This window comes from Tursiops truncatus, chromosome 3 (assembly GCF_011762595.2).
Source record: "Tursiops truncatus isolate mTurTru1 chromosome 3, mTurTru1.mat.Y, whole genome shotgun sequence".
Lineage (NCBI taxonomy): Eukaryota > Metazoa > Chordata > Mammalia > Artiodactyla > Delphinidae > Tursiops > Tursiops truncatus.
The window spans coordinates 146,313,457-146,335,113 of NC_047036.1; the positions used below are offsets into that span (position 1 = coordinate 146,313,457).

At 38.9% G+C, this 21,657-nt stretch overlaps 1 protein-coding gene across 4 annotated transcripts; it reads left to right on the top strand.

Annotated features, from left to right (window-relative positions):
- Window positions 1-3,134: 3,134 nt before the first annotated feature.
- NPM1 (nucleophosmin 1) lies at window positions 3,135-19,237 on the top strand. 4 transcript variants are annotated; one of them, XR_012330956.1, is made up of 12 exons: window positions 3,359-3,567; window positions 5,614-5,693; window positions 6,186-6,305; window positions 6,636-6,729; window positions 7,285-7,391; window positions 7,491-7,558; window positions 11,984-12,041; window positions 12,391-12,474; window positions 13,323-13,424; window positions 15,549-15,623; window positions 17,212-17,296; window positions 18,873-19,237. XR_012330956.1 is itself a non-coding variant. In XM_073802792.1 (11 exons), exons 3-11 carry the CDS (start codon window positions 6,240-6,242, stop codon window positions 18,909-18,911), a joined length of 693 nt encoding a protein of 230 aa, XP_073658893.1. In that variant the 5' UTR covers window positions 3,135-3,153; window positions 5,614-5,693; window positions 6,186-6,239; the 3' UTR covers window positions 18,912-19,237. The 4 variants fall into 4 exon arrangements, 3 of the variants coding, with proteins under 3 accessions (XP_073658893.1, XP_033709450.1, XP_033709451.1); XM_073802792.1 differs by lacking the exons at window positions 3,359-3,567; window positions 17,212-17,296 and adding an exon at window positions 3,135-3,153; XM_033853559.2 differs by lacking the exon at window positions 17,212-17,296 and having other exon boundaries at window positions 3,360-3,567.
- The last annotated feature ends 2,420 nt before the right edge of the window (window positions 19,238-21,657 follow it).

Genomic DNA, 21,657 nt, shown 5'->3' on the forward strand with positions numbered 1-21,657 from the left:
TATACATGAAACAAGATTAGCTATATGTTGATAACTGTTGAAGCTTGGTGTTGGGTATATGGTGTTCATCATCATATTCTTTCTATTTCTGTGCATGTTTGAAAATTTCCATCGCAGAATGTGTTAACAAATGAAGAGATAAATAAAACCTAGAATTAAAAGAATAGTATATATTTTATCCTATGGAATATTATACAACTCCTAAAAAGAATTTAATGGGCCTCTATATATTATACCATGGAAAGAAGGCTAAACCACATGAGATGAAGGGAAGTTGCATAACAATTACTATGGTCTGAAAGTTTGTATCCCCTACCCCAAATTCATGTTGAAATCTTAAGCCCCAATAGTAATAATATTAGTAGGTGGGGCCTTTGGGAAGTGATTAGGTCATGAAGGTGGAGCCCTTGTGAATGGGATTAGTGCTTCTATGAGATTCTGCAGAGCTCCCCCTAGCCCTTTCCAACGATGTGAGGATACAGTAAGAGGTTTGCAACCTGGAAGAGAGTCTTCACTTGACCATTCTGGCAGTCTGATCTTGGACTACCAGCCTCCAGAATTGTGAGAAATAAATTTCTGTTGTGTATAAGCTACCCAGTGTTTTTTGATAGCAGTCTGAATGGACTAAGACAGCAATATAGAAAGTATGATCCTATTTATATAAACAGTAAAAAGATGCATTTATATGTACATATATTTGTAAGTAAATACCTGCCCTTTAACGTAGAAGTCCATTTCTTAGAACATATTTACAAAATTATTTTTAGACATCCAAAAGGATATATGTACAGATACTTAACTGTAGTGGTCTGCTTGGGCTGCCATAACGAAATACCACAGACTGGGTGGCTTAAACAACCAAAATTTCTCACAGTTTTGGAGGCTGGGAAGTCCAAGATGAAAGTCAGTGGATTCGACTCCTGGTGAGGGCTTTCTTCTGGCTTGCAGATGGCCTCCTTCTCACTATGTCTTCACACAGTGGAGAGAGAGAAAGCTCTGGTGTGTCTCTTCCTCTTCTTATAAGGGCCCTAGCTTATAGATTAAGGCCCATCCTTGTGACCTCATTTAACCTTTATCACCTTTTCCATGTTCTATCTCCAAACAGTCACATTGAAGATTAGGTTTTCAACTATGATTTTGGGGGGAACACAAATATTCAGTCCATAACATTTACGAAAGCATTATTTCTTATAGCAAAATTATGGAGACAATTTTTGTGTCCATCTATGGAGAAATGGATAGTTAAATTATAACATATCCATATTATGACTAGTTTGGACAAATGTCCAAAATATATTTTTGAGTATAAAAAGCAAGTTGAACAATATATGAATCACACACATTAAAAAAATACCCAAAAAACCCCCTAACTATATAATCCATCCCCCCCCACCCCCGTTATATATAGTCTGGAAGTATAGTCATTCAACTACTAACAGTGATTAACCTTAGGGAATAGGAATGGGGATATGAAAAGAGGGGCATTTAACTTTTTCACTTGTATAAGCCTAAATACTTCTAATTTATTTAAAAGATAATGGGCATTCATTACATTTGTAAATCTGAAAAATGCAAAAAGTGGTTTTTTAAACCACTTGATTCCATGAGATATCTAAGTGCCTGAAATATTAAAACAGCAAACGTGTTTATATAACATGAGCTATGCCTCTCAAATGATTGCGGCACTGTGCAGAGCTGCATCGAATAATCACGGTCCAGAATCCAGAAACATATTACAAAGTAGTCCCAACTTTTACTTGCATGGGCTCAAAGAACATTAGCCCCTTCTCCACTATCCTGTAGCTCCTCTCTTGAGACTTTCTCATTCTAAACGTCTAAATCCTCCTCAGCCACAGTCCTGTCCTCTTTTTTTTATCAGCCTTCCTCAGTTCCTTTAAATAGATATCCTTGCAAGACTCAATTTTTCTCTAGCAATCGGTCACACTCTGCGTTTTAAAAGATCCAAGAACCAGGCTGGTGAAGACTTTTCTTCAACTGGGGGAAGGGAAAAGGTGAGGAACAGCTTAGTCTATTCACATATTGCAAGCATTGATTTCTCCAAATTCAGAACTGTCATTCTGTTAACTAATAATTGGGTCATGTGTATTATGGTTTATCTCAGGTAGATTGTATTCGGGTAGGGAATTACTGTCACTATTTTCATTCCTTACAGTACTTCTTTAATTTATTGTTTGGGCCATTGATGTAAAAAAGATACCTAGGGGAATCCTGGGCACCAGGGCCCCGGGGCTGCGGTTGGGGGAGGGATGGTCCTCAGTTTGTCAAAGTGTAGCTTAAGTTGCTCATTTCCAGGCTCACTTCCAAATAGTCTAATTAAGGTTTATGCATTTCTTACAAGTCATATGCCTTCTTTACAGGTCAGAACATTCTTAGAAATCCTGAGGATTCAGAACTGCACTGCCTTAGACACTGGACCCTCATATAATCCTCTGAGCTCTTTCAGTTGGATGTTAGTATTCGACTTCGAACTAGAGAACCCTGTCTATAATCACTTCATCTGTTTGGGCACCTTCCTAGCGGTCCGTTTCCTTGTCTGCAAAGCGGGGATAGTCGTGTGTGCCTCACAGGACGTTATGTGGGGACATGTTGTGGCTATATAGCCCTGTTAAAACCTTCTGTCTGGAGAAATCACCCAGGCTTGGTTCCTGCCCTGCTCATGTGGAAGAGGCCGACTTAGTCCCCTTTTGTCCCCAAATGACATAATGAGGAAGGATTTCAACTTCGAAGATGTTTGCTCAGAAACGACAGAACGATAAAAACAGAGTTGAATAAGTCTGGCCAGCAGCTACATCTTTTCTCTCCAACAGATAATACTGCGTACGGTCCACTGTCTCTGGCACCTCAAGCTTTAACTTTGGGGAAACAATGAATTCTGCGCCCAGGCCTTCAGGCGAGTCAAAAAACCCGAAGTGGTTATGCTTGTTTGGAGGCCTGCGAGGCACGAGGAGACGGAGAAAGGTGAATCGAGCTGCTCTCTGACTCACAACCGGCTCGCCCTCCGTACCTAACACATCTAACTGTTACCGTCGCCATTTTGCAGGGTGGGCTGCGCAGTCTCCTCTAGCAAGGCCCGCGCGCCTGAGCCAGCGAGGACGTGGAAGGCTAGAAGGCGGGGAACGCGCGCTACCGGGGGTAAGCACGCGTGCGCACAGGCGGCGGCTGCGGCGGAGGGGTGGGGCCGGGGTACGAGTGCGCGTGCTCGGTGGGAGCCCGCGAAGTACCTGGAGGAGGTGGGGGACGAGGTAGAAAGGAGTGAGGTTGAAGAGCGCTTGCGCGAGAGGGCGACCGTGCGGGGAGGGGGGCTCCGGAGCACAGGCGCGGAGACGGGACTTAAGGAGGTCTCGCGAGATCTCCAGGTTGCTATATATGTGCGCAGGGAGCCCGCGTCCTTTCCCTGGTCTGATTCCGTCCTGCGTGACTGTTCCTTCGAACGGTAGTCTTTTATCTCCGTCCACTTTCTCTCCCACCGAAGTGCGTGCCACCAACCCATGGAAGATTCGATGGACATGGACATGAGCCCCCTGAGGCCCCAGAACTATCTTTTCGGTAACTGCTGGGGGGTTGGAGCGAGGCCGAGCAGGGCCTGCAGGCTTTGGTGGGGGGGGCGGGATCCCACTGAGGCCTGGGTTAGCGAGGAAAGCTAAGCAGGCTGGAGGCCTGAGGGAGTGGGAAGCGAGCAGACGGGGTCCTGCCGCCTACAGGATGGGGACCCAGGAGGGGCGAGCCGGAAGCACGGAGGGGGGTGGGAAGGAGGGGCGGCCTGAAGGCTGAGGCGTCAGCGGTCCGAGGCCCAGGGCCTGAGGTAACGTGGAACCGACCGGCTGAGGGTTCGGCCGTTACGCGGGGCCCATGATGGAGCTCCGGGCACAATTATTTTCTGGGGTTTTGTGAGTTGGTAGGCTTCTCATTCCGGGCGGGTGCCTGAGGCTGAGCTCCGCGTTGGTGGTGTAGGAGGTTTTGTGGGTTCGTGGTGTGAGGAGGCTTGGGCCTCCTTTCTGGACGAGAGGAACAATTGAGCATGGCGTTGTCCTCAGGCCTCAGGGTCAGGAGCTCTCGACCGAGCTTCGGCCCCAGTGCCTCGGCTGGTTGCTGGGGGCAAGGGAGGTGCGACCCGGCCCGGCCCGGCGTGAGGAGGCCGCGACCGCTGGGGAGCACGTGGTTGCCACGTGGTTGGGGGAAGGAGGGGGGTGTGGGCGCTGCATCCGGGGCTCACTGGTGTCTTGTCACCCCCGAGCCTGGGGTCCTGGGGCTTCATTGAGGCTGGTGGGCCGGAAATGTTAGGTGAAGTGGTTGGTAGCTCCAGGACTCTTGGAAGTCTTTTGTTCGGTGCTTAACATCTATGCTGGTAGTTCTCATTTAGAGAATCCTCTTTCTGTTTCACCGCGTCCACCTCGCAGAGGAGGTACTGCCGCTCAGAGAACCGAAGTGGCTTAACGAAGGTTGCACTTGTAGGAAGAGACTACATCTAACCCCATGACCCTTGCCTCCAGATCTGATGCATTACAAATGATTTGGGGTGGGGGCTGGCTAGGGAGGGAGACTGGCGGAGGCCAGAATTACAATTAAACTTGTAATTCTATGCCAGGGTTTTGGAATTTCCCCCCTCGAGCACACCAAGTACCATACTAAGGGGCCTTCGTTGGTTTGTCAGTCTCACTAAACTGAATTGTTGAAGCCTTTGTGTCAGGCTTTAATTTAAAGTAAGTGCAAATCCTGCCCCAAATTAATTTTGTTTCCTTATATACTATGCTGAGATTTGTTAATTGAGCAATAACAGTTAAGCATCTATTCCAGTAACTATTAGGTGACAACTAAATGGGACTATTTAAATTAAATAAAGTTTAATTCTCATGGTATTTAAGACAATTTGCTTTTTCATGAATGGTAGTAGTAACATGCACTATGCATTAAGGCTTTTATTTCTAGCATTTTGAAAAGCTGGCGTTTCTGATCAGTTTACATCAAAATTTATATCAAAATTTTTGCGTTAACTCTTGCTATTGTAAGTATCCCTAGGATATTTCTATTGTCTTAAACATAATTTCTGAACAGAATTTAATGTACATCATTTCTGTTACTTCGAAGATGGAATGTTGACCCCTGTAATGAGTTTTAGTTCTTTTACATTTGTAGTTTTTCTGTTGTAAATGCAAGCTGTTGATGTAGGTGTTTGTGTAACCATTGTCATTTCTAAATTTGGCACCTGAGAGTTTTGGTAGGTAATTCAGCTTTAAAATAATATATATATATATATATATATATAAAATATATATGGGATTTTATCAACATTGTATGTTAGGGTTGGTTTCAGTTCTAGGTTTACGAAATTTTTCATTCTGTTTCTACATGAGAATAGTAGTGTAGTTGAGCATAAAATAATGTAGTGGGAAGTGGAATTTATAAAGCTCTGTATGGATGTTATTTGCTGTTCATATTTTGTGTTCAAGAAATCCAGGAAGAGGTACTTCTGCCTTGCCTTTTGGTAGCTAGAATAGTAAAAATTAGTTCACAAGTTAACTTTTTGGTTACACACACTGAATTTTTAGTGTTATTTTTCTCCTTGTTATAGTTGAATTTTTTCTTCATTTACAGGTTGTGAACTAAAGGCCGACAAAGATTATCACTTTAAGGTGGATAATGATGAAAATGAGCACCAGTTATCTTTAAGAACGGTACTTAAACTTTTCAAAATAAACTACTTAACATTTCTTGATTTCAGTCTCTTAGTTCCTATTCGTGTGGATTAATACTTATTTTACAGCAGTATTTTTCTTTCCTTATTTATGTTCTTCGCTTCTACAGTTGTATTAAAATGCCCTTCAGGGTAGTGATAAATATAAATCTTATTTGTTCTCCACAGACACTAGCCTATAGCCTACTACTTAACTTCTAGGTGGCCAGTAAAAGGTGGTTTGTACTTAGGCGTGGGTGATGACGTAAACATCTTTGTCATCAAATGCATTTTTATGTAATTGTTAAGATTTACCAAATATGAGAAATTGTCAAAGTCACATAAAACTTGAAAACAACATTGTGCTCAAGTCAGTTTCCCATCAGTGGTAATAATGAAAGGTTTATAATTGTTCTGATTTTTTAAAACAACTGGTTGGGGGGGTTGTAAAATGGTGGAAACTTAAGTTGAAGTACTGTTCTTCTATTCACAGGTCAGTTTAGGGGCTGGTGCAAAGGATGAATTGCACATTGTCGAAGCAGAGGCAATGAATTATGAAGGCAGTCCAATTAAAGTAACACTGGCAACTTTGAAAATGTCTGTGCAGCCAACGGTAAGGGCACATTTACACTTTGGATTTTATGTCAAATTCTAATTCTGTTGCCCTAAGGTGAGCGTCATTTAGGTTACAGGGAGATTGGGGAATTTGGTTTGGTTTTTTCCTAGTAGTCACAGCTGCATATTCTGTCACTGGTGTTGACTGATCATCGCGGTGGTAGCTGCTTGTTTATCAGGTGGAAAAAACAGGTTCACTGATTTGTTCATTTGGCTTATGGGTTTGCTTGTTCAGAAACATTTTTAAGTTATGAACAGATTTTATACCTAACATGTAACCATTTTTTTCCCCCACAATATTTAGTGATTTATAATTTCTTCTTTTTAGGTTTCCCTTGGGGGCTTTGAAATAACACCACCTGTGGTCTTACGGTTGAAGTGTGGTTCAGGGCCTGTGCATATTAGCGGACAGCACTTAGTAGGTATGTTATTTTTATGTTATGATGCTTATTTTTAATGCAGTTACTTTGTTCCCAATTTGGACTTTATAAAGTATGCTTAGTTCTAGTACGGCTGTCTGTAATAGGTTCAAGTGGGAATCTAGGGGCTTCCCTGGTGGCGCAGTGGTTGAGAGTCCGCCTGCCGATGCAGGAGACACGGGTTCGTGCCCCGGTCAGGGAAGATCCCACATGCTGTGTAGCGGCTAGGCCCACGAGCCTGCGTGTCCGGAGCCTGTGCTCCGCAATGGGAGAGGCCACAACAGTGAGAGGCCCGCATACCACCAAAAAAAAAAAAAAAGAGAGAGAGAATCTAGTAATTTATAACTAGAAAAGCCTGGTCTTTTGCATGTAAAACCTAGTAATGAGTATTAGTCCACCAAATTCCTTTTAAAAAATTTTTTTTTTTTTATTTTTACTGTTTTTCTAATAGAATCTGAGTTTTAAAATACTCATTACTGTGTCTTATCAGTGCCCTTTTTTCTGAGTTCTTGCTGTTGGTTGAATTTTAATAGTGGCTAATAAAGAATTTTATTTTAGCTGTGGAGGAAGATGCAGAGTCAGAAGATGAAGAGGAGGAGGATGTGAAGCTCCTAAGTATATCTGGAAAGCGTTCTGCCCCTGGAAGTGGTAGCAAGGTTCCACAGGTACAGATGCAATTTACTATACATAATTTATTCTGGCCTTTAGTTTGGTAGTTTGGATTAGTACTTACTTACGAGTGTGTGTCCAATTATTTTTTTAAGAAAAAAGTAAAACTTGCTGCTGATGAAGATGAAGATGATGATGATGACGACGATGATGATGATGAAGAGTAAGTAGTGTGCCCTTAGAAACCTGACATTGTTGTATGGGGGGTTATGAAAATGATTTACCAAAATCATGATTAGTGGTTGTCAGTTTGTGTTAAATGAGCTGAGTTAAAGGATGGAATATGCAGCACTTCCCAGGTGTATTTGACTAGGTGCCTTTTTTCTGAGGAAGGTTTAGTGGACACATTACTGTATGCTAAGTCTGGTGTATTTTACGCTGAACAGTTTATAATAAATGGGTTGGGCATAAAGAGAATCTGAATAGTTCCAGCTATATTCATTTTGTAAGTTGTCACTTGAGGATTTTTTTTCCCCACAAAGGATTTTGGCATATGGTTGTCCTGGTCCTTATGAGAAAATTAGATTCTAAAAGAGAATAGGATTTTGCTGGAGAACTTAAAATTTGGTTGTAAACAAGATTTGATATGTTTGTTAAACTAGGTCAGACTATGGTAAAGTTACAAACACGCTATGGAATAAAATGCTCCTCATAATTAGTCTTTCCTATATGCAGCCATATCAGAAATTTATTAATATTGAATTTTTAATTGCTTGTCAGCTTTGTTCTTGAGTTCTCAGGTTGGTCCAATATATATTTACTGAAAACAATTGAAATGGAATCTTAAGGCTCTGAGAGAACATGCACTAATTTGAAGATCAGATCTGCAAAGTAGGTTTTCAGTGACCTCAACTAGCCAAGCTGGTAGCCCTTTAAAAAGGCCTTTGAGCATGACAGTGGAAGCAGAAAATAGGAAAGAGTTGAATGCTTAAAAAATTCAGGGGGCTTCCCTGGTGGCACAGTGGTTGGGAGTCCACCTGCCAATGCAGGGGACACGGGTTCGTGCCCCCGTCTGGGAGGATCCCACATGCCGCGGAGTGGCTGGGCCCGTGAGCCATGGCCACTGAGCCTGTGCGTCTAGAGCCTATGCTCCGCAAAGGGAGAGGCCACAACAGTGAGAGGCCCGCATACCACACACACACACACAAAATTCAAAATTACCTGCATGTTAAACTTATAAACAAACTCAGTATAGTTGGTGTTTGTTACTACTTGAGTATGCCTGAGCTTTGGGAGATTTTCTGTCTTTAAAATGGGGATAATTCCTGATGTAGCTACAGTGTAAATAGTTTACGTTCTTGTCTTCCATGTCTTCTCTAAGCTGTCTTTTAAGTTAGGTGGTGAGGGAGGAATGAAAAATGTAGATGGTGACAAGGTCCAAATCGGTAAGTTTTCATAAAAGGGAAAAAAGGGTAGTCAGATACATGTATAAGTAGAGGCAGTTAATGGATCCCTTGAGGATAACAAGTCTTAGAAGATTCCATTGGTTAGGGGGCAATGAAAACGTTAAGAGGAGCCCCAAGGTTTGTTAGTTAAAAGTAGTTATTATGTGGAAATTGTAAGCCATAATCCAAGAAGGCTTGGAACCCACAAAATAAAAGGCAGATCAGTTGGTTCTGTTCTGGGGATGGAAGGGGTATGGTATGGGGTTGGTTGACTGCTGTTGATGTAAGCAAGAAAAGCTGAAGACCATGTAGTACATTAAAAGTTAGTATGACCAACACAACATTGTTAATCAACTATACTCCAATATAAAATAAAAAGTTAAAAAAAAAAGTTAGCATGGCTTACAGATACATCCTGGGTGGATTATTCTGGGTGGCCAGGGAGCTATGAGGGGTGACTTAGGAGGACAGTTTTTAGGGGGCCCTGAAAATGTTAGGCGTTCAAGCATGGCTGGCATGGGGCCCCCGTGGGGCCAGAGTGGCCATTCCCCAAGTGGCTCATGGTTATGGCTGGGTCCTGGGGCAGCATGGGCTGTGCTTTCTTACAAGTTCAGTGTTGTTTCCACAGGGGCCAGATCAGGTGAGGGGGTGGTGGAGAGTGTTCCGCGTTTTTCATTGAGGTGGCAATGGGATTTGCCTAGGTGCCACCCAGGAAAATATCTGTTACTTAAAAAATAAAACAAAGGGTGGTTCTCCATAAACACCCTTTTCCCCTATTTTATTAGGGAATATCCTAATAAAACTGCTTACAGTAGTGGTTTTATAGAAACCATTGTCATCTTTTTTTTAGCGTGGGGTAGCCCATGCAGGTATTGGGTGCTAGGGCCAAAATTGACAAATCACTGTTAAAAATTACTTAAAAGACGTTATATGCCTTTAAATGTATACTACATGGTATTTTATCCAGTTAACATAGCAGATTTTTTACCCCTGTATTGGAAAGAAGTGTTTCTTTGGTTGCACATGGGTGAAGTTACTCTTGTTTTTTATTTAGACTATGTAGTGTGGAAGAGAAACCATTTTGGCCAGTATATAATGTTTGGTTTGTGAAGTAATTACAATTTAAACCAATTCCACCATTTGCTGATTTGTACTTATTCGTGGACTTCTCCAGTGATTGGATTTTTTCCCCCCAGTTCCTCCATTTAGAGTGTACAGTTTGGTGCTTTATAGTGTATATGCACAGTTGTGCAGCCAATTTCAGAACATTTCATCACCTCAGAAAGAAACTATGCTATAACCCCTCATCTTCCCCAGCTCTAGTCAACCACTAATGTACTTTTTGTATTTTATAGATTTGCCTGTTTTGGATATTTCATGTAAATGGAATCATACAATATGTGCTCTTTTGTGGCTGGTTTGTTTAACTTATCACAATTTTTTTTTTTTTTTTTTGCGGTACGAGGGCCTCTCACTGTTGTGGCCTCTCCCGTTGCAGAGCGCAGGCTCCGGATGTGCAGGCTCAGTGGCCATGGCTCACGGGCCCAGCCGCTCCGCGGCATGTGGGATCTTCCCGGACTGGGGCACGAACCCGTGTCCCCTGCATCGGCAGGCGGACTCTCAACCGCTGTGCCACCAGGGAAGCCCTATTACAGTGTTTAAGATTCATCCTTGTAGCATGTAGCAGTACTTTTACTCGTTTTGTATTATTGAACTGTAAGAACTTTTCATATATTTTGGAAACAAATCCCTTATCAGGTAGAATTTACAAACATTTTCTCCCATTCCATGGGTTGTCGTTATACTCTGTTGGTGGTCCTTTACAGAAAAACTTAAATTTCATAAAGTTTGGTTTATTTCTTTTATTGTTTTCGGTGTCAGACCTAAGAAACCATTGCCAAATCTTCAAAAAGTTTTATAGTTTCAGCTCTTACCTTTTATCCGTTTTGAATTGATTTTTGTATCTATTGTGAGGTAGGAGGCAGTTTTATTTTTTTTTTTTGATTGTGGATATCCAGTAGTCCCAGCACCATTTGTAAAAGACTTTTCCCCATTGAATGGTCTTTGCCCCCTTTTTGAAAATAGTTACCATAAATGTATATTTACTTTTGGACTCTTCAGTTCCATGTCTATCCTTCCGCCGGTGAAACATTATTCTGATTTCTGTTGCTTTGTACTTTTTATAGATTTTAGTTTGTAATTACTTAATGTGAATGCTTCACCTTTGTTCTTTTTCAAGATTGATTTTGGCTACTTTGGGTTCCTAGAGTTTCAGTGTGAGTTTTAGGATCAGTTTCTATGGAGATACCAGCTAGGATTCTTTTAGGGGTTGTGTTAAATCTGTAGATTAATTTGGAGAGTTGCCACCTTAATATTTACTGGTCCATGAATTTGGAATGTTTCTATTTATTTTAATTTCTTTAAATAACTTCATTTTCAAAAATTTATTTTCAGTTGTAAAAAACATAACACCATATTTCCCATCTTAACTGTTTTTTAAGTGTGCAGTTCAGTAGCGTTAATCATAATCACATTGTTGTGTAACATCTCAAGCTCATCTAGTTACACTGAAAACCATAACCATTGAACAAAAAGTCCCCATTTCCACCTCTCCCCTGCCAGCCACCAGTCTACTTTTGGTTTCTATAAAGACTGATTCCTTTAGATACCTCATATAAGTGGAATCATACAGTATTTGTCTTTTTGTGACTGTTCTTTCACTTAGCATAATGTCCTTAAGGTTCATCCATGTGCTACATTTGAGGATTTCCCTAAGACTGCATATTCCCTGATATATATACGTATATGACATTTTCCCTACAATTTGTTTATGAACATTTGGGTTGCTGCTTTTTTGGGGACGGGGGGCGGGTTGGCTCACACAGAGCTGCATGCGGGATCTCTTAGTTCCCCAACCAGGGATTGAACCTGTGCCCCGCTGCAGTGGAAGTGCGGAGTCCTGACCACTGGACTGCCAGGGAATTCCCTGGGTTGCTTCTACCACTTGGTAATTGTGAATAATGTTGCAGTGAAAATGAATTTGTGTTCAAGATTGTGCTGTCAGTTCTTTTGTCAACCCACAAAAGTTTGAAAGCTCTTCATGCTTTGAATGACTAAACTTGTAGGTTCATCCACTTTCTGGATAAGCTTTCTAGATTTGTTGAGTGCATTGAATCAGTAATAAGTACTTATTTCATTTGTAGTGATGATGATGATGACTTTGATGATGAGGAAGCTGAAGAAAAAGCTCCAGTAAAGAAAGTAAGTAAGATACAGTAGTATAAGATTATCAGAAATAGCTAATAACAAAATGATGGGAATTTTTGCCATTGGCTTGTTTTGTGGTTATTGAAAATTGTCTTAGGAGAAGATGATCTCATACTTTAAATTTTTCTTGAGTAGGGCTATCCTGGAAACTTTTCTAATAGTGGGGAATTACCTATTTTCTTTATATAGCCTTTGTTTGTTAACCCTTTTGTAATCTTTTGTCGAAATGATTGTTTCTCTTAGCCTGACTGCTGCTTTTGCCATGGTTTGGGGCAGTTTTATTTGTACTAATATGTCTGTTATGTAGGGAGGGGCACTGACTAAGATTAATTTGTAATTGCAGTCTGTACGAGATACTCCAGCCAAAAATGCACAAAAATCAAACCAGAATGGAAAAGACTCAAAACCATCAACACCAAGATCAAAAGTAAGTGGTAGCATACAAATACAAGGTCCATTGAAGTAGTTAGGTTCTTCTGTGGAAGAATCTACTTTTAAAAATTTGGTAGGTCTTTGGAGAACGCCTGTAGCTGGTGTCGAAGAGCTAAGATGTGATTATTTTATTGGTAATCACTGTCGTATAGTTAGACAGTTGACCCTTGAACAACATAGGTTTAAACTGCATGGGTCCATTTATCACGGTTTTTTTTTTTTTTTGTAAATGCTACAGTACTGCATATCCACGTTTGGTTGAATCTGGATGCAGAGGAACCACAGATGTGGAGGGCCGACAAGTTATACACAGATTTTTGGCCACGTGGAGGGCTGGCGTCACCTGTTGACATTCAAGGGTCAACTGTATATTGCCGTGGCTTTCTAATGGGGGAGAAAGCCGACAGAAAGATTTTTATTGTGGTACAAACAGTTGTGTCATATAAGGGTTCTTGCTTGTTGAAAGGTATGTTTATCGCATAGTGCAGTTTCTGGTGCTGGCCGCATGTTGGGAGATTATCATTTAAATGCTATGGAATGGGCCCCAGGCATCAAGCTGCGTTAACTTTGTTGCTTCATTCTTGGGGACCTTCTGGTTTCTTTTTTTGATAATATACTTTAAGTGTAGAACTGACCTTGTGTTGAATATAAATGCAGGCTCAAACTATTTCCTATTCCTTTCTTAAGCAATAATTTAAAAATAATTGTTGAGACACGAATTCATTTAACTCAATTCTGGTGTATACTTGTTTTTACAAAGGACTGTAAGAATTTTGTTGAGAAAATCCAGGTAGAGTGGGTCTTAAGAGTTCTTATGATGTTAAAATTCGCCTTTTTTCCCAGGGTCAAGAATCTTTCAAAAAACAGGAAAAAACTCCTAAAACACCGAAAGGACCTAGCTCTGTAGAAGACATTAAAGCAAAAATGCAAGCAAGTATAGAAAAAGTGAGTAAAATTGTCTTCCTTGAAGGAACTAAATTGGTAATTTTACCTTTCTGGGGTTTAGAACAGGACTCTTCCTCATTTTTTATAGTTAATATACTTGCCCTTGTGTGAAATTATCTCAAAAATGAATTACTGGTTACTTACATTAATTTATACTCTGTTGATTTTTTTGCATATTTGAAGTGACATATGCTTTATTTTCCATTATAAAAGGAATACAAGTAAGTTGATTGTAAGATATATTCTTACCTTAGATGTTAAAATGAGAGCATTTCCCTCACCTGTTCTGGTCATGAGCTGCCACAGTACCAGCAGAGGGCGTTTGAGTCTTCTAAAATTGCAAACAGCTGGAAAAGTAGTCTTTGGCCGCTTGGTGTTGTAGTTTTTAAAAAAATTACTCGTGTTTGACTGTAGTCAGAAACATTCTCCAACAAATTGAGTCATTTCTATTTGCCATTTGCACCAAGATGTCACCAGGCAATACGTGTGATAATATCTTGAATTTTTGAGTGACTAACGTGTTTACATTTAGTCTCCTTTTGTCTTAGTGGAAATGTGTGAAAAGAGGATTAGCTTTTGTCCTACTTGCCTTGCTTGATTTGGGGTGGGGGGGATGTACTTAGTAAACTTTAGTGAACTCTGGAGTATGGAGTAATTGGTTTTAATGCCTTGAAACACATTTGAGAGAAACTTTAAAATTCTGTGAATATTCTCAGACCCCAATTATTGAGAATAAATGCGGGATGGTGAGGAAAAGTTACTGACTCCCTTTCCCTATGTTTTTTCTGTGCTCACTAGGTTCTACATGGCTTCGTAGATTTCCTTTCATTGTGCAGTTATGAGTCAGTTGGAAAACTAACATTTTAGAACCAGAATGTATTTCTTGATTTTGCTTTAGTACAACTGTAAACCTTTTAGCCTTCCTGGTATCGCTGCTTTATTTTTATCCCTTGCGTACCGTTCTAAAATGACATTTTAGATACCCCTCCCCCTAATTTTAATGTGGTCCTATCTCCTTGGTTTAATTGCAGGCGCATTGAACAATCCTGGGCACTACTGGTAAATTAAGCCCAAAGATGGGGAGAGAGGAAAAGGAGAGACAAATATAGTCCAAACTGAGTATCATCAACAATCCAGACTGAAGTCTTCTATTTTAACTCAATCCCCTTTCCTGATTTGCCACCCACCCATGCCCCCCTTCCAGGCTGGAAGCAATCTCTTGATCTCCTAAAACACTTTCTTTTGACTGCTGTGATCCAGTGAACCTTATACTTTGCTTTCTATTACTTGTGCATTTGCCTCACCTCTTTGACCATATTTTAATCACCTTTGTATCTCCCTAGCTGCTCAATAAATATTTGAATCAAATAAGAATGTATGTGACAATAATTTAAAAGTGTCAATTATAGTGAGGTTTATTTTCTAGGTGATGAGGCAGTTAAGTATCTTACACCATACCTGAAGCCTTCTTGATCCTTTTAAAATGCACAGAAGATTCAGGTTACAGGGAAAATCAAAATTTAGTTATCAAAATAGGAAACAAAAGTGAAAAAATTAGTGCGTTAAGGTAATTCCAGAGCAGAGATAAGTATAAACATTTCAAGATTTTTGAAAATATTTGGTGACATATACTTTGAAAATAATTTGGTGTTACTACTATTGTGCTTTCTTCCCTGTGTCCATAATTGAAAGGAATGGCGAAGTTTAGAGTTTAGTGAAATGTATTTGGTCCTGGGTGGTAGAGGATGGTGATAAAGCCGACTTGTTAGATAAATACAGTAGGTAGTCAAGTTGATGGTTGAGTTCCTGAAGAATCACAAGCACAGCTTATACTTCGTGTTTTTAGAGTGGCTGGGTGGGGGCAGGGAATTTGAAACTTGGACAAACCTTATTCAGTACGAGAGTACTTGTGGAAGACCTAGGTCCTAATATGTTATACAAACATGTCTTTCTAGGCCTAAAAAAGGATTTATTCAGTATTAAAATGAAGGAGTTGAAGAGACAAGGAATGAATCACAATGATCCATATAATAAACAGCACTCAAATCTTTGAGGAATTTCTCACAATCTCCCTCAAAAACAATGTTTCTATACTTACCCTTAATAATGCTTTTGTCTCAATAGGGTGGTTCCCTTCCCAAAGTGGAAGCCAAATTCATCAATTATGTGAAGAATTGTTTCCGGATGACTGACCAGGAGGTAACTGAACTTTGTTGGAGACATGATCAAATCCAAAATTTTTATTGTGACTTATTATGGCTATTTGTTTAGTCTCTTTAGGTGTTGGCTTCTTTTAAAATGTTCCTAACCACAGACAATACTTCAGATTAAATACATGGAAACTCTTAAGAATTTAGTTGGCAGAGACTGAGGAGATAACTTCTTTAGTACATTTTTCCCAGCTTTTATATAGTTGGTAAATTATCTCTTGGTTACTGAACTCAGTTTTGCTTTTGGTACTATGTTGGCTAAGGAAATGAGCTGCGGTTTTCCTTGCTGCTCCATTTGGCTACTTGGGTCAGTCTGTTCTTTGCTTTCTTGTGAGTTGGCAGAGATGATTTTCTCCATAGATGTTATGAGAAGCACATTTTGCTGAAATCAACCGAAGTGTAAAATCAGTTGAGTTAGATCTTGTATTTCTTAATGTGAAGAAGGTATTTTGTCAATAGAAGAAAATTTTTATTTTCTAAATAAATATTCTATTTATTCTAAAAATAAATTTTATTTTTACTGTCTTATTTATAGTTGCTGACTCGCAGATTGTAAAGGAAAATGTAAAAGCAGTTACACAGGGTTGCTAGGCATCATGTACATACAGAACATATTCTGTGTTTAATGGTTTTTGTCAGCGCTCCCTAAGTCTCCTGTATTCAGCTTTCTTCAATAAATTAAATTTGTTATTTAGAGATCTTTTTCTACCACAGTATTTAGTACTTAAATCACTTAAAATGGCAGCGCTGTTTTTCTCAGTTTGAAACCCTTTCAGTGGTTTAATACTCTTTACTTGTTTATTGTGAATTCAGCCTGCCTTGTTGTGGTCACGAGATGACCAGTTTCAATCTTTTCGATTCTTTTCGTTGCTATTCTGTTTTTGTGTATATTTGAATCCCAAAAAGCCAGTGTAAATTATGTGAATTTTCTGCGGACATTTAGTAAACATAAAAGTCCTTTTAAAACTATGCAGTGTGTAATTGTCAATTCAGTATTGAAAATGGTAGAAAGTGAGATATATAAACCATCATCTATAACAGGTAAGCATAAGAGCTATATAATTTTTTCAGCTAATACCAAAGGAAGTGGTAAAATAAAATTTTTGATTAAGAAAAATTCAGGTGAAGATAAAGTAACTAAAGTTGCAAGGGCCTTCCAAACAGCGTAACGTCAGTCTTGCAGCTGAAAATGACTGAATTCACTGCTATCAGAAATATTTTCTGACTTAAAAACTGAAAGCTGTTTTCAAGTGCCAGGATGAAATTTCTGCAATAATAAAAAATATATCTCAGTTTACTATTATGAAATTATCAAAACACTGAATATGTCACATTTTTATGGCATAGCTGCAGATGTAAGTAATCACAATGTGTAAAATACCTTCCCATTACTTGTGCAGTTTATCTTCTGCAAAAGAGTTGTTTATGAGGATTTGGCTAATAAAATCCAGATGGAACCTGAGAAATAATAGCAAATTTTTGCAGAAACTCTTGAATTTAAAGAGTTAATGAAAAAAACTGTACTGCCTTTTGTGGAAAGACTACAGATAAAAACCTTGCTGAATGTTTATATAAAGGTGCAAGCAGTATTTACTCGAAGTTGAAGCAAAACATGATGTATTCGAAGGTGTTTTCTGTCCCATTCAATATTCTATATAATACGTAAGTCAAGTAGCATCTGGCTTTTTTTTTTTTTACATTAGAGTGTCATGAAAATGTTCTTCAGTATTTGTATTCAACGTAATGATTAGTGAATGACTGATATTTGTTGACATGGTATTCAGTTCTCTTGCATTTGAAATCCAATGGCTGTGTTTAAAAACAGTATTTAAGAAAATCCTATTTATTTGAAGCACTGAAACACTTTGAAGAAAAGGCCCCCAAAGTTCTTTTAAATAATCCATTGAGTGAAACCTGCTTATTTAAATGTCTCTTCAGCAGTAGGACCACGTAAATTAAAAGAAGAGAAAAGTCATTGAAGTTCTCCATTGCTTTAAAAGAACTTGTTGAATCCTTTGAACGGTTGACAAAAACATCAAGACTGTTTTTTTTTAAGAGGCATTATTCATGAATAGGAAAAGAAACACCAACTTGAAGTAGATAATTAATACTGCCCTTACATGATTGTCATTTGAAATGTTTTTTATCACTTGAAGATTTTGGCTCTTTTACATGGATGTTACTAAATACCAGCATGAGAACAAGTAGAATGAATTATATGTTGAAGAGGGATGTAGAAATTGATGAGGGATCTCTTCTTTTTGGTCATTGGACAATATTTTTTTATTTTAATTTTTATTTTTTATTATTATTTTTTTTGCGGTACGCGGGCCTCTCACTGCTGTGGTCTCTCCCGTTGCGGAGCACAGGCTCCGGACATGCAGGCTCAGCGGCCATGGCTCATGGGCCCAGCCACTCCACAGCATGTGGGATCTTCCCGGACCCGTGTCCCCTGCGTCCGCAGGCGACTCAACCACTGTGCCACCAGGGAAGACCTGGATAATATTTTAAATCATTAGACTTGAAGAATGGAAAAGCAAGTTAGTCATGGAAGATGGTGTTCTGTGTTTCAGCAAACCAGAAGAGCTTGTCTGAGTAGCTAATATGGCAGAACATGTTAAATATATATAGTGTCTCATAATGCTAATGCTAGTATGTGTTCTCATTAATGAAATAATTTGGATGTGACCACTGTATAAACTTAAAATGTAAACAAAATATAAGACTGTAATTAAGGAATTTTATTATGCAAAATAAGGAACTGTTGAGATCCCACATCATCAGGGAAATATAACTAGAGGTAAAAAAAAGATGTAACTTTGGTATATTTATATAGTTTATTTCAGATAAGTGTACTTACTTTTATGGGTGCCGTGTACAGGTGCATGTTTTTCTCTAAATCTGGCAGCCTGAAAGCAGATAACATGGAGGCAACATTGGCCTAACTGGTCTTTGTTTCCTTAACTAAATATCTAAGTTGTTAAATGTATATTAGTATAAAAGTGACTTTGCGTACAAAAATCACATGATTTTATGCCTGAATCGAAGTATTTGAAATTAAATTATGCCTAAGTATAAATTTCCTTGAAATCAGTTCTTAATTATCTAGAGTGAACCTTTTTGGTGGTAGAATGAAAAATAGATATGTTGAATTGTACAGAGACGTGGTTTAATTTATTGGTGTGTATGAAGTGTTGTGGTTTTTTAACCACATTTCTTTTCTCTTTTTTTTTTCCAGGCTATTCAAGATCTCTGGCAGTGGAGGAAGTCTCTTTAAGAAAATAGTTTAAACAGTTTGTTAAAATTTTCCGTCTTATTTCATTTCTGTAACAGTTGATATCTGGCTGTCCTTTTTATAATGCAGAGTGAGAACTTTCCCTACCGTGTCTGATAAATGTTGTCCAGGTTCCATTGCCAAGAATGTGTTGTCCAAAATGCCTGTTTAGTTTTTAAAGATGGAACTCCACCCTTTGCTTGGTTTTAAGTATGTATGGAATGTTATGATAGGACATAGTAGTAGTGGTGGTCAGACAAATGGAAATGGTGGGGAGACAAAAATATACATGTGAAATAAACTCAGTATTTTAATACAGTAGCACTGTTTCTCTTTCTGTTATCCTCTTTGTACTTTGTCAAAGAAATACGTGTACATAGTAAAAGTGTCAAATAGTATTCCAAAATCTCTAAAATAGTATCCTGCCCTACCCCTCCAAATAGTTCTGCTTCTCAGAGTTAACCAATCTATTTTTCATCAAGAGGGCTTAGTGCTTTTACCTTACCACCTCTTAATAGTTAATTATAATCAAATGTTCATCAGACCTTCTTATCCACCTATCCTAGCCTTTTCACTCCCAAAGAAAATCTGGCATGTTAAATAGCCTGCAGCAGCCTTTCTCAACCTGGGTTCTTTATCTGAACCAGAACACAAAATTATTTCTGTGACTATTTTCTTAATTTATCCAAAATAGTACATATTTGAGATCCATAGGGGAAGTTAATTTATTGCATGTGGTGGTTATGTGAGGACATTCAGGGACTAAACCTTGGGACCCCTTCATCTGTTAGACCAAGATTCAATTGCATGATGGTCAGGGCTAGATTCCTGTTCTGCTTGTTTTGCTGTGGTATATCCTCCAGTAGTTACCCAATAGATGGGGGAAGTATTCTGATTTTTTTTTGCATACCTGAAAACATCTTGATTTTTGACATCAAATTACATGCTGCCTTGTAAGCCGAATCTTTTTCTCTGAATTTTGGGTGTGAGCTGCCTTTGTTGGCCTAGTCTATTCCATTTTTGGGTATTCTTTGTATATGACCGGTTTTTCTGAGAGCTAATTAAGATTGCTTTATTGCTGGTGTTCTGGAATTTTATGTGTCTTGTAGACTTGTTCTTGGGCCCTGGTGGACTGTGGGTCTGTTCTCCAGAGATAAAGTTCTCTGGTCTGGGCCTTTTACTGGGGAGATTTTACCCTTCTACTTAACTCCCATCCATTCTTAGGCCTTCTGTTTGATTCTCTTGGATGTTTTTCTTCATTCCTTTTTGTTTAAACTTTAGGAGAGAGACTTTATTTTCTGTCTTCAAATTTGTGTTGCTTTTATTTTTTTTAACTTCCAAATGCTCTTGCTTGGTTCTTGGGATGCGGTATGTAGAGTCTGAAGAAACTTTTTCTCATTCCTTGCATTGTTTGCTTGTTTCCCTCCCGCACCAGCCTGTTTATTTTATCTTTTATATTGATTAGGAGGGTGGTACTTGTTGACTGGGCTCTAGTTTCAGATATTTTGATGGGGGTCTGCAGATTTTAAGCCTTTCTATTTCTGGGGTGGTTTTCCAGAGTAAACTAGTTTTGGAGGGTGGGGGAAAATACTGGTGCAGTACTGTCTGGTCTAATCTCAAGTTTCCAGGTGTTGGGTTCTTCTACTCATTTACATTGTGGTTTTCTTCATTGATTATTCAGTTTCTTTTCTCCAGGCCATGTCTGTCCTTGTAGCTTATCTCTTAATGTCTTTATTTTAATGGAGGCACAGTAGGAGATGGTAAATACTCAGTGTTCTTTGTTTTTATGTACTTCAGATATAGAAGATCATCTGCTTTAAATTGATAGAACAATCCCAAATCACTTAACCATCCTATACATTAATTTGAAAAGTTATTGGTGTTCAAATAATGCAAGTACATTAAAGTTGAGTCATTCCTTCCCTAGATAGTGTTTTTTATTATACTGTGTGATGTAGGAGTGTGGTAATTATTAGTATTAGTCCCTTAACATGTTCAGAAGTAGAAATATACTTGCTGCATAATACTGTCTTAAACAAATAGTAAGTCTGAAATTTTTAATATTTGAGTTGCTTTGTATAGAAGTTAAACCTTAACTTTGGTTTACCTGATGGGCACTTCTATGTGGCAGGAAACCCAAAAGGACTTCTCACCATTCTGAGGGAAAGCAATCGGCCTTACTGGTTGTCCTGTTCCCAGCTCATTAAATAGAGCTCATCAGATCCAGATAGGGCTTCTGTTTTGGAAGCGCAGGAATTAAAGATTTCCCTGTGCCTCAGAAGTCACCAATAGTACTAGTTATTAGACATCAGCTAACTAAACATGGTAGTAATCTGAAAGTTGAACTACTACTCTAGGTTTGTGACTTAGGGAATTCCTCTTCTAAAGAAGCTGACTTCCTGAAAGTAAAAAGTGAGTGTCCTGAATTCAGTTTTTTTTACAGTATTTAAAAAAATTTTTTTTAATTGAAGTATAGTTGATTTACAGTGTTAATCTCTGCTGTACATAAGAGTGACTCAGTTATACACATATAGACATTCTTTTTTATTTTCCATTTGGTTTATCACAGGATATTGAATATAGTTTGCTGTGCTATACAGTAGGACCTTGTTGTTTATCCATCCTATATATAATAGTTGACCTCTGCTAATCCCAAACTCTCTGTCCTTCTCTCCCCCCTCCCCCTCAGCAGCCGCAAGTCTGTTCTCTATGTGAGCCTGTTTCTGTTTTGTAAATAAGTTCATTTGTG

Bases quoted from the DNA above. Each gene is read 5' to 3' on its own strand.
- NPM1 (XM_033853559.2), top strand. From the start codon at position 3,510: ATGGAAGATTCGATGGACATGGACATGAGCCCCCTGAGGCCCCAGAAC. The intron at 6,730-7,284 runs GTATGTTATTTT...ATTTTATTTTAG, and splicing joins TAGCGGACAGCACTTAGTAG to CTGTGGAGGAAGATGCAGAG. The intron at 7,559-11,983 runs GTAAGTAGTGTG...TTTCATTTGTAG, and splicing joins GACGATGATGATGATGAAGA to TGATGATGATGATGACTTTG.